Source organism: Chiloscyllium plagiosum, unplaced genomic scaffold (assembly GCF_037043375.1).
Source record: "Chiloscyllium plagiosum isolate Xiang-an unplaced genomic scaffold, Cpla_swu_hap1 HiC_scaffold_35, whole genome shotgun sequence".
In the NCBI taxonomy this organism is placed as follows: domain Eukaryota; kingdom Metazoa; phylum Chordata; class Chondrichthyes; order Orectolobiformes; family Hemiscylliidae; genus Chiloscyllium; species Chiloscyllium plagiosum.
Window position 1 is genome coordinate 32474181 of NW_028270173.1, and position 11360 is coordinate 32485540.

The 11360-nt window shown below is 48.2% G+C and overlaps 1 protein-coding gene across 1 annotated transcript; it reads left to right on the top strand.

Moving 5' to 3' along the window:
- Window positions 1-7503: 7503 nt before the first annotated feature.
- Window positions 7504-11032, top strand: LOC122541337 (radiation-inducible immediate-early gene IEX-1-like). Its single transcript, XM_043678015.2, has 2 exons — window positions 7504-7972; window positions 9924-11032. Exons 1-2 carry the CDS (start codon window positions 7820-7822, stop codon window positions 10257-10259), a joined length of 489 nt encoding a protein of 162 aa, XP_043533950.1. The 5' UTR covers window positions 7504-7819; the 3' UTR covers window positions 10260-11032.
- The last annotated feature ends 328 nt before the right edge of the window (window positions 11033-11360 follow it).

The window sequence follows — 11360 nt, forward strand, 5'->3', positions numbered from 1 at the left end:
AACCAACTTATTCTTTTCTAGATGATTACAAATCCTATCTCTTATAACCTTTTCCTACACCTTACCCACAACCAAAATAAGGCCCACTGGTCTATAATTTTCAGTGTTGTTTCTACTCCTCTTCTTGAACAAGGGGACAACATTTGCTATCCTCCATTCTTCTGCCACTATTCTTGCAGACAATGACTACATAAAGATCAAAGCCAAAGGCTCGGCAATCTCGTTCCTGGCTTCCCAAAGAATCCTAGGGTAAATCCCATCAGCCAAGGGGACTCACAATTTCCAGAATTGCTCACACCTCCTCCTTACGTACCTCAATCCTGACTAGTTTCACAGCCTGTATCTAAGTATTCTCCTCAACAACATTGTCTTTTTCCAGTGTGAACACTGACGAAAAGTATTCATTTAGCGCTTCTTCTCTCTCCTCGGACACCACGCACAACTTCCCACTACCATTCTTGATTGGCCCTAATCTTTCTCTCGTTATTCTTTTATTCCTGATATGCCTATAGAAAGCCTTAGGGTTTTCCCTGATTCTATCTGCCAACGTCTTCTCATGTCCCCTCCTGGCTCTTCTTCGCCCTCTCTTTAGGTCTTTCCTGGCTAACTTGTAACCCTCAAACACCCTAACTGAGCTTTCATGTATCATCCCAACATAAGCCTTCTTGACAAGAGATTCAACTTCTTTAGTAAACCACAGCTCCCTCACTTGACTACTTCCTCCCTGTCTGACCGGTACATACTTATCAAGGACTCGCAGTAGCTGTTCCTTGAATAAGCTCCACATTTCAATCATGCCCATCCCCTGCAGTTTCCTTCCCCATCCTATGCATCCTAAATCTTGTCTAATTGCATCATAATTACCTTTTCCCCCAGCAATAATTCTTGCCCTGCTTTATATACCTATCCCTTTCCATCGCTAAAGTAAACATATTTGAATTGTGATCACTATCATTAAAGTGCTTATCTATCTCTAAATCTAACACCTGGCTGGGTTCATTACCCAATACCAAATCCAGTGTGTCTACATACTGTGTCAGGAAACTATGCTGCACACATTGGACAAGAACTGGCCCATCTAAAGTACTCAAACTACAGTATTTCCAGTCAATATTTGAAAAGTTAAAATCCCTCATAACAACAACCCTGTTACTCTCGCTCCTATCGAGAATCATCTTTACTATCCTATCCTCTACATCTCTGGAACTATTCCGAGGCCTATAGAATACTCCCAACAGGGTGACCTCTCCTTTCCTGTTTATAACCTCAGCCCATACTATGTCAGTAGACGAGTCCTCAAATGTCCTTTCTGCTACTGTAATACTGTCCTTGACAAACAATACCACACATTTCCCTCTATTACCATCTTCCCTGTTCTTACTGAAACATCTAAATCCCAGAACCTGCAAAAACCATTCCTGTCACTGCTCTACCCATGTCTCTGAAATGGCCACAACATTGAAATCTCAGGTACCAACCCATGCTGCAAGTTCCACCTTATTCCAGATGCTCCTGGCGTTGAAGTAGACGCACTTCAAACCACCTTTCTGCTTGCTGGTGAATTTTTGTGACCTTGAAACCACATTTCTGACCTCACTACTCTCAACCTCCTGGACACTGGAACTACAATTTTGGTTCCCATTCCTCCCCCCCCACTGGATTAATTTAAATCTTCCCAAAAAGCATTAGCAAATTTCCCCCCGAGGATATTGGTACCCCTCTGGTTCAGGTTTGTATAGGTCCCAGGTACCCCCAGAATGATCCCCAATTATCCAGGTACCGAAACCCTCCCTCCTGCACCATCCCTGTCACTACATGTTCAACTCCTCTCTCTTCCTACTCCTCACCTCGCGAGCACGTGGCATGGGTAACAAACCAGAGACAACAACTCTTTTTGTCCTAGCTCTAAGCTTCCACCCTAGCTCCCTGAATTTCTGCCTTAAATCCCCATCCCTTTTCTTACCATGTCATTGGTGCCTATGTGGAACACGACTTGGGGCTGCTCCCCCTCCCCCTCAAGAATCCCGAAAACATGATCCGAGACATCATGAGCCCTGGCACCTGGGAGGCAACACCCCAACCGTGAGTCTCTCTCATTCCCACAATGTGATGATTACACTTAAGCTGGTTCTAATGTGAGGCTTATAATATGAATGCTGCAGTCTAAAGGTTACAGGGTGATGGTTACACTGTGAGGTTGAAGTGGAATGGTTACAGTGCGAGGTTATGGTGTAAATGTCAGTGTATGATGGTTACAGCTCCAGAGATAAAGTGTAATGATTGCACAGGGTGCAATTGTTATGGCGTCGTGATGACAGTATAAAGATGTATTGGTAACAGTGTGATCATTGACAGTGTGGTTCTTACTTTTTTTGCAATTACCTTTTGCATCTGGGCATTGGTAGCCAGGTCAGTATTTATGGCCCATTCCGAATGACCCTGGAGAAGGTGGTGGTAACTTGTTCCCTTGAAAGGCCACACTTCTTGTAGCGTAGGCACAGCGGCAGCACTGTTGGGAAGAAATGCCATCCAACATCAATGATGGACAGCAATATGTTCCCACGCCATGACTTTGGAATGGGGGGAGGCTTGCAAGTGGTGGCATTGCTATGCAACCGCTGCACTGGTATTCCAGACAGTAAGCTTCACAGGCCTGGAAGGCGTGCTGAATAAGTTTGGGTGCAGTTCATGTTTCACGTGACACATGTTTCTGTAGCTCTGTGTTTGGGTGAAGTGGTACATGTCAAATGGGTGGCCTTGCCCAAATAGCTGAGTGTCTTGAGTGCTGGGGCTTTCTTTTCCAATCAACTTTGTCACTGGATCCAACTAGCCCATTAAAATAGACAGGAAATATGCCGACTCAGGGCACGCTGCTCCCCTGGGGAGTCATTCTGGATTGTGGGTGTGAATTTGTGCCAGTTCCTCCTCCCCCTATTCTTTGTAATTCAATTCTTCCAATCTCCTTAATAATGCGCTATTTGCTGGCATCCGGCTAAAATTGCAACGGCTGACCCAGTTTTTCACCTGACTGAAACGGTGCCAAGTGATTAACTTCAATGCCACAAAAGAACTTGCCCCATTTCGTGCACATGATGCCAGTATCAAATTCATTCGGTAACATGCTGTGTGTGTGGGTCGCATAGAGCAAAGTTTCCTTTCCACTGTTTTACCAACTACCCGCCTGGTCAAGTACCCATGGGTTACCACTGCAGGGGAGGAAACAGCTCACGGAGATAGAGGAAGCATTTACAATCAAGGTGAGACAAGGTAAGATATCTCAAGTGGGCGCAACCAGTGGTTGATAGGTTATACACAAGGGGATACATTTGGCCAGAACAAAATATGTCAGAATCCAACTTCCATCAAATCAATAATGGGAACACGTCAATCTCTCACTCTAAATCCTAAAATGAAAATAAAGTTCTAAAGACCTTTTCTGACTTTGTAACCATTGCTCATATCGGTACCTCACATACACTGCGTGAATATTTTATCTAAGTTAATTGATTCAATAAAAGGTACGAAGTCCTCCAGTCTTTCCCCTTCCTTCAACCTATGGATAAATTATTTTGCTAACGTTGTATCATACCTCAGGAAGGGGAAGACAAACATGTGACAATGAGTAGAGAGACGTGCGTTTATGTGGGTGGCACGGTGGCACAGTGGTTAGCACTGCTGCCTCACAGCGCCTGAGACCCGGGTTCAATTCCCGCCTCAGGCGACTGACTGTGTGGAGTTTGCATGTTCTCCCTGTGTCTGCATGGGTTTCCTCCGGGTGCTCCGGTTTCCTCCCACAGTCCAAAGATGTGCAGGTCAGGTGAATTGGCCATGCTAAATTGCCCGTAGTGTTAGGTAAGGTGTAAATGTAGGGGTATGGGTGGGTTGCGCTTCAGCGGGTCGGTGTGGACTTGTTGGGCCGAAGGGCCTGTTTCCACACTGTAATGTAATCTAATCTAATCTAATCTAATCTAATCTAATCTAATTAACAGCCACGAGTTGCCTCAAATTGCTGTACATCCAATTTCTCTTTTCTGGCATGTAGTGACTGATGCACTGCAAGGGACAACTTGCGCACTGAAAGCTCCCACAAGTGGCAGCATGAAAACAACCAGATCGCTTGCTTCTTGGTGTTGACAAGGTCATTCCAAGGACCTAGAAGGAAGGAGTTGGGAAGGAGAGGGAACTTGTCCAGAGGCTCACTGAAGATGTGACCCGGTATGGTGATGGAGCGTCTGAAAATGAACCTTCCAGCTCAGCGAGCAAACCTACATCCAGAACCTCAACCTGAGCTACAAAGCTCACTAGGGAATTCTGTGTTCAACCCAAAGAGGATGTCATCGAAGGCTGAGGGGCGACCTTATCGAGGTTTATAAAATAATGAGGGGCATGGATCGGGTAAACAGACAAGGTCTTTTCCCTGGGGTGGGTGAGTTCAGAACTAGAGGGCGTAGGTTTAGGGTGAGAGGGGAAAGATATAAAAGAGATCTAAAGGGCAACATTTTCACTCAGAGGGTGGTACGTGTAGGGAATGAGCTGCCAGAGGAAGTGATGGAGGCTGGTATTACAACATTTAAAAGGCATCTGGATGGGTATATGAATAGGAAGGGTTTAGAGGGATTTGGGTCGGGTGCTGGCAAATAGGACTAGATTGGGTTGGGATATCTGGTTGGTGGATATGTTGGACCGAAGGGTCTGTTTCCATGCTGCACATCTCTATGACTCTATGTAGGGAGGAACAAAAATACTGAGGTTTGAGAGATAATCAAGTAATGTTGGTGGAGACAGTAGCATAGTGGTAATATCATTGGACTAACAATCCATGGTAAATTGATAGGATTTGGATTTAGTTATAGTGTCATTGAGTCATACAGCATGGAAATAGATCCTTCAGTCCGACTCGAACGTGCCGACCCAACATCCCAATCTGACGGAGTCATCAGTAAACCATCTCTTTACACATCACCAAAACAGCCTGATCCATGGTTGGATTAACAACACATTGTTCTGGGAAACTGTCCCGAATACATTTTTTTGAATCCTTCTTTGTGGATTTGGATGTTCTGCTTTAACATTTAGCCCCTAACTATTCAAAATCTTTCAGTAGAGCCTCCTATTCAGTCCTATCCATGTCACTGGTATCAGAGTGGATGATGGTGACTGTATCCCTCCACTCCCATTCCAAGTTCCCCTCCAATCCCGAGGAGTTGGCCTTAAACCTGGCATCGGGGAGACAACACAGCCTACTCGCATCGCTGCAGAGAACAGAACCTATCCAGTAATTATAAAGTCCCCAAGCATGAATACATTTCTATTTTGTCCCTCCCTGACTTGAATCGGTCCCTCTGTCCCAAGAGCCATGGTGAGTTCACTCATCTTCCCCGCTGTCACCACTCTCGTCTGCTGTTGTTAGGCAATTGCAGACACTGAGATCTTTTCGATTAAAATGCTCGGATCTTCATATTCCTTAAAACATAAATGTAATTTCAGTGATGGTGACCGTGAAACCATTATCAAATGTCTTTGAAGTCCTTCAGGGAAGGAGATCTGCCATCCTTACTTGGTATTGTTTATATGTGACTCCAGACCCACAACATCAAAACTGACTCTCAATTGCCCTCCGATATAGATTGAGCCCGCTCTATAAATTTATTTCAGCTGTGGTTCCATATTTGCTGAAATCTTGGCCTCTGAGGTCGAAAGGCGTGCTGCTGGAAAAGCACAGCAGGTCAGGTTGCATCCGAGGAGCAGGAGAAGCGATGTTTTGGGTATAATCCCTTCAGCAGGAAGGGGTCCTGAGGGAGAGAGGGTCAGATCTTCCCCCCAGTCCGTGTGCGAAGAGGTGTCTCCTGAACAGCATAGTTCCCGCGTTAAGCTCCAGGCTCCTCATTCTTCATCACCAAAGGGACCATTTCCCCTGTATTCATCCCGATGACGCCTTCAATCATCTTCAACACCGATTCAACTGGGTGGCTCAGTGGTTAGCACTGCCGCCTCACAGCACCAGGGCTTGATTCCAGCCCCGGGTGACTGCCTGCATGGAATTTGTTCGTTCTCCTCATGTCTGTGTGAGTTCACTCCAGGTGGTCAGGTTTCATCCCACAGTCCAAAGATTAGGACGGATTGGCCATGCTGAATTGCCCATAGTGCCCAGGGATGTGTATGTTAGGTGGCCTAGCCGTGTGAAACATGGGGATGGGATAGGGTAGGGGAGTGGGTGAGACGCTCTTTGGAGGGTCGGTGTGTGGACTTGATGGGCTGAACGGCCTGCTTCCACACTGTAGAGATCTTATAGTTCACTGGCTTGTCTTCTATACCCCAAAGAGCATTTGCCGGCTTAAGCAAAACCAGCAAGCGTAAGGCAAAATCACCTTGGTTCCCAGAGGGCTGCTCTCTCATCAGGGAGGCAGCTGGTGGTGGGTTAACCTGAGGGTCACCATGCCTCAGGCGAGGGGGAGGGGTTGAGAAGGTGAGACCGTCCTCAGCCGATGTGGGAATTGAATGCGTGCTGCGGGTACCACTGCATCAGCAAAATCTGCCAACTGGGCTAACTTATGGCCAACACCAGTGCCATGCTGGCCAATGCGTGTAGAGGAAACGCACGAAGGTGACCACCTGGGGAGATTTATAGAATCCCTACAGTGTGGAAACAGGCCCTTCAACCCAACGAGACCACACCCACCCTCCGAAGAGTAACCCACCCAGACCCATTTCCCTCCCCTTTTAGTCTACATTTACTCCTGACTAAGACACCTCACCTACACATCCCTGAACACTATGGGGCAATTTAGCATGCCCTGTTCGTCAAACTGCACATCTTTGCATTGTGGGAGGAAACCCACGCAGACACGGGAAGAACGAGCACACTCCACGCAGACAGTCGCCCCAGGGGCGGAATCGAACCCAGGGGCCCTGGCCGTGTGAGGCAGCAGTGCTAACCACTGTGCCACCGTGCTGCCCCGCTCAGAAACCAGAAATGACTGCGGAACCTTCAGCTGCCGTTCCCCAGTCACGAGGCCCGATTTTGTTGGGATCGAGCAAGTTAGCACCCCTCAGTCGAAATGGCCATGCCATAAGGTGAGGCTGGGAAAACAATGTACATGAGAAGCTTGGGGTTGGGGTAGGTGGGGGGATAAGGGTGAAAGGTCTTGCCTGAAAGTGTGGCCGGGGTCAGGAACCCTTAGTGTGATTTACAAATCACGCGGACAGGTCCCCATTCGGATGATAGAGCACAACCCCTTCTCCACCAAGCCAGGGACAAGGGGCCAAATGGCCTCCTTCAGGGACAATAATCTGCAACAGCCGCTCTGGAGCTGGGTCGGGGGTGGGGGAAGTGGTGAGAGTGCATTCCAACTTGCCGCTGTAGGGACGTCAGGCCCAGTTTCTGAAGTCTTTGGTTACAGCCTAAGTAATGTGAGAACAGCAAAACAGATTGCTTAATCCATTTATTGTTTGAAGAGTAATGGGAGAGACGTAATCTTGCCCTGACTTGTACCCACCCTTTTGCACATTCGTTGCACCGTCAACTCCTTCCCAACCACAACAACTGCTTCCCTTTCTCTACAAAGGCTGTGGATATCTTCCAAGTCAGAAATGTTATTCAACACCTTCAGAGGATGCAAGGGCTTGAATTTCTGGCTGAGAGGTAGGGGCACTACCACTGGCACCAAAGTGGGCCCCTCCCTCGGTTGGAGAAGTTGGCATCGCTGTTGCAGAAGGCAGAGTATAAATAACGCTGCCCGTTTAGCACAGCCCACGAAAGCCTGTGAACTTTACAAAACACAGAACTCCACGTGTCTCTCCCAGCTGCTGTTGAAAAAACATGAAGCAGACCTTCCTGGTGAAGCAGCCTGGGAGCACCGCGCTGACCAGGCAGAGGAGCAGTGAGCAGGAGGACCTTCCCTTCGACACCACTCCAGAGGTCAAATGCACCCCAGCCAAACGGCGGGCTGTTAAAATCCTCTACCCAGCCCAGGTGAGAGCCTGTTCAGAGTAAAAACCCTGGATAACGGACAGAGATCCATAAGGATCTGGGTGGGGTGTGGTCACCTCTCCTTGAAGGGGGAGGTGAAAGATGCAGCCCTTTTATTTGGTCAAGAAATACCACAAACAGCAGCAATTGGAAATAACAAGTTCCATTGGGAAGCCTTTTAAAGGTCAGGTTCTCGGAAAGGGGTACTGGGTGGCACGGTGGCTCAGTGATTAGCGCCAGGGACCCGGGTTCGATTCCAGCCTCGGGCGACTGTCTGTGCGGAGTTTGCACATGCTCCCCATGTCCGGTTTCCTCCCACAGTCCAAAGATGTCCAGGTCAGGTGAATTGGCCCATGCTAAATTACCCGTAGTGTTAGGTGCATTAGCCGGAGGGAAATGGGTCTGGGTAGGTTCCTCTTCGGCGGGTCGGTGTGGACTGGTTGGGCCGAAGGGCCTGTTTCCACACGGTAGGGAATCTCATCTAAAAAAAAAAACGCTTCCTAACCCAGGGCAAGAGTAAAATCGCATCCAAGTCTGGGCTGACATACCGGAAACAAAAAACAGTAGAAATTGCCTTTCATTATGTGGAGGCGTCGGTGTTGGATTGGAGTGGACAAAGTTAAAAATCACACAACGCCACGTTAGAGCCCAACAGGTTTATTTGGAACTGGAGCTGGTGCTTCTACATAAGCCTGTTGGGCTATAACCTGGCGTTGTGTGATTTTTAACTTTGCCTTTCATTGCAAGTTTCCGAGATTGGGTGGTTCGACCCTTTGTTCCTGACCATTGCAAACCTGCAAAGATGAAGGGGGAGAAGACCAGGGCATTTGTTGTGGTTACCTGCTGCCTGGGATGATAAGACTTAGGCACCGGATTATGTTCCTAGCGCGGTACTGAATAAGGGCTTAACTGAAAACCCCGGGATTGCCCTCGCAGGCGGGGGCGGTGGATGCCAAGGTCACTTGGTGGAAGAGAACAGGATCGTTCTGAAACGGGGTTCTGGGTCAATGGCAGTTTGTCTGGCTATGTTGCTGAACAAAGAGACCTTGGAGTGCAGGTTCATAGCTCCTTGAAAGTGGAGTTGCAGGTAGATAGGATAGTGAAGAAGGCGTTTGGTATGCTTTCCTTTATTGGTCAGAGTATTGAGTACAGGAGTTTGGGAGGTCATGTTGCAGCTGGACAGGACATTGGTTGGGCCGCTTTTGGAATACTGCATTCAATTCTGGTCTCCTTCCTATCAGAAAGATGTGTGAAACTTGAAAGGGTTCAGAAACGATTTACAAGGATGTTGCCAGGGTTGGAGGATTTGAGCTATAGGGAGAGGCTGAACAGGCTGGGGCTGTTTTCCCTGGAGCGTCGAAGGCTGAGGGGTGACCTTATAGAGGTTTACAAAATCATGTGGGGCATGGATAGGATAAAGAGACAAAGTCTTTTCCCTTGGGTGCGGGAGTGCAGAACTAGAGGGCATAGGTTTAGGGTGAGAGGGGAAAGATATAAAAGGGACCTAATGGGCAATGTTTTCACACAGAGGGTGGTGCGTGTATGGAATGAGCTGCCAGAGGAAGTGGTGGAGGCTGGTACAATTACAGCATTTAAAAAGCATCTGGATGGGTATATGAATAGGAAGGGTTTAGAGGGATATGGGCCAGGTGCTGGCAAATGGGACAAGATTTGGTTGAGATATCTGGTCGGCATGGACCGAAGGGTCTGTTTCCGTATGAATGTATTAACCCATCGTTGCTCGTGAGACCTTGCTGTGCACAAAGCAGCCAGGCCGTGGGTCTCCCCACACGCATCTGCCTCAAGAAGCGCCTCCCCAGCGGTGAAGCTTGCGAGGCTTACCAGAGGCGCTACTCGAATGCAAGGTCTTTCCCTCCCTTGTTTCCGTCACTCACCTTCGCTGTTCCCCTTTTTCTCTCTGTTCTCCCCTCCCCTCCCCTCTCCCCACATCCAGGTCAGGAAGTACCTGCCCCCCGAGAAGAAGGACTGGGCTAAGAGGATGCTCCTGCTCCTGCTGTGCGTGGTCACCGTCCAAGTGTACACGGTCGTGGAGGCCCAAGAGGGAACGGTCGACATGATCGCCGTGGCAACGGGAGGCCCAGGCCACTCGCCCCTGTCAGACGCCAGCGGGGAGCAGGCATTGGTGCTCCCATCCTTGTCTGCAGAACTCTTCCCGCCCACCAATGGCAGTGCCCCGCTGCTGTCCCCGATGATGCCCGATGGTGTCGGTCCGGCAGTGACCGTCATGTGCCACAGAATGGGCTCCAGCTCCGTTGCCTGCAGAATGTGAACCCCCCCATTTTCCTCAGGGAAGGACACTTTCTGAACGGTGTCGCCTCACCCCCTGCCCCGCGACCTCCAGTTCAAATGCTCCACATCCCAGTTGAGGCAAGATGAAGGGGGCGCTGTGATTTGAACTTCTCCTCACGGTGCTGCTGACTGGATAAGATGGACAACACGGCCAGGGTTCACCTGAGTGGGAGCCCGGTCAGACTTAAATTGTGTTGGTCCAGTTTTCCGTTGGTGCCCTTATCCACTTGAACCGCTGTGTGCTACCAGCCGAGAGGTCTTGATGGGTGCTTCAAAAAACAATGATATTGCCTCAGCACCTCTGGGGAAATCAAATGTAATTTGAAAAGCAGGGATAGTTAGTGGGGACCCTGTTTGTAACGACAGATGTTGTGTTAATTTGTGTGCCATTATCAGTCATGACTTAGTATGTTCTGTGAACAGCCATCAATAAATCACACTTGTGGTGAACTCGTTCACATTTTCTTGTCAAGTGGCCATTGGTACATGATTCAATTTAAGCTGAAGGATTTGACAGTGTTATCTTGATCCCTGAAGTCACTGCAAACCTCTTTTTACCTCTTGAATAATAGTGCAGCATCATGCACTACCTCTCCCTTCACTGTTCCCATACAATGTTGACACCACTGGCTTCTCTTGTGACTCATTCTGACAAGAACCAGATTGCAATTAAACTCTTGACATGCCGTGGTCTCCTCTTCTGACAATTTAATCATTTTTAAACCTGGCATTTCCTGCTGTTTGCTATTAGATTTGAAATTGAATACCGCGCAACACTGGGATATAAATCGTAACATATCAAATGCAATTGTGTGCTCAACATTGAGGTGAATTACAGGATGGGACCTCACAGATGGAATCAGGTGCTTTACCTATAGAATAGTGGATGCCTAGGAGTGAGGTGTAGGCTGGAATCTAATCGAGCGATTCAAACAGATTAAATGTATGATTCGGAGATGCCGGTGTTGGACTGGGGTGTACAAAGTTAAAAATCACACAACACCAGGTTATAGTCCAACAGGTTTAATTGGAAGCACACTAGCTTTCGGAGCGACGCTCCTTCATCAGGTGATTGAACACA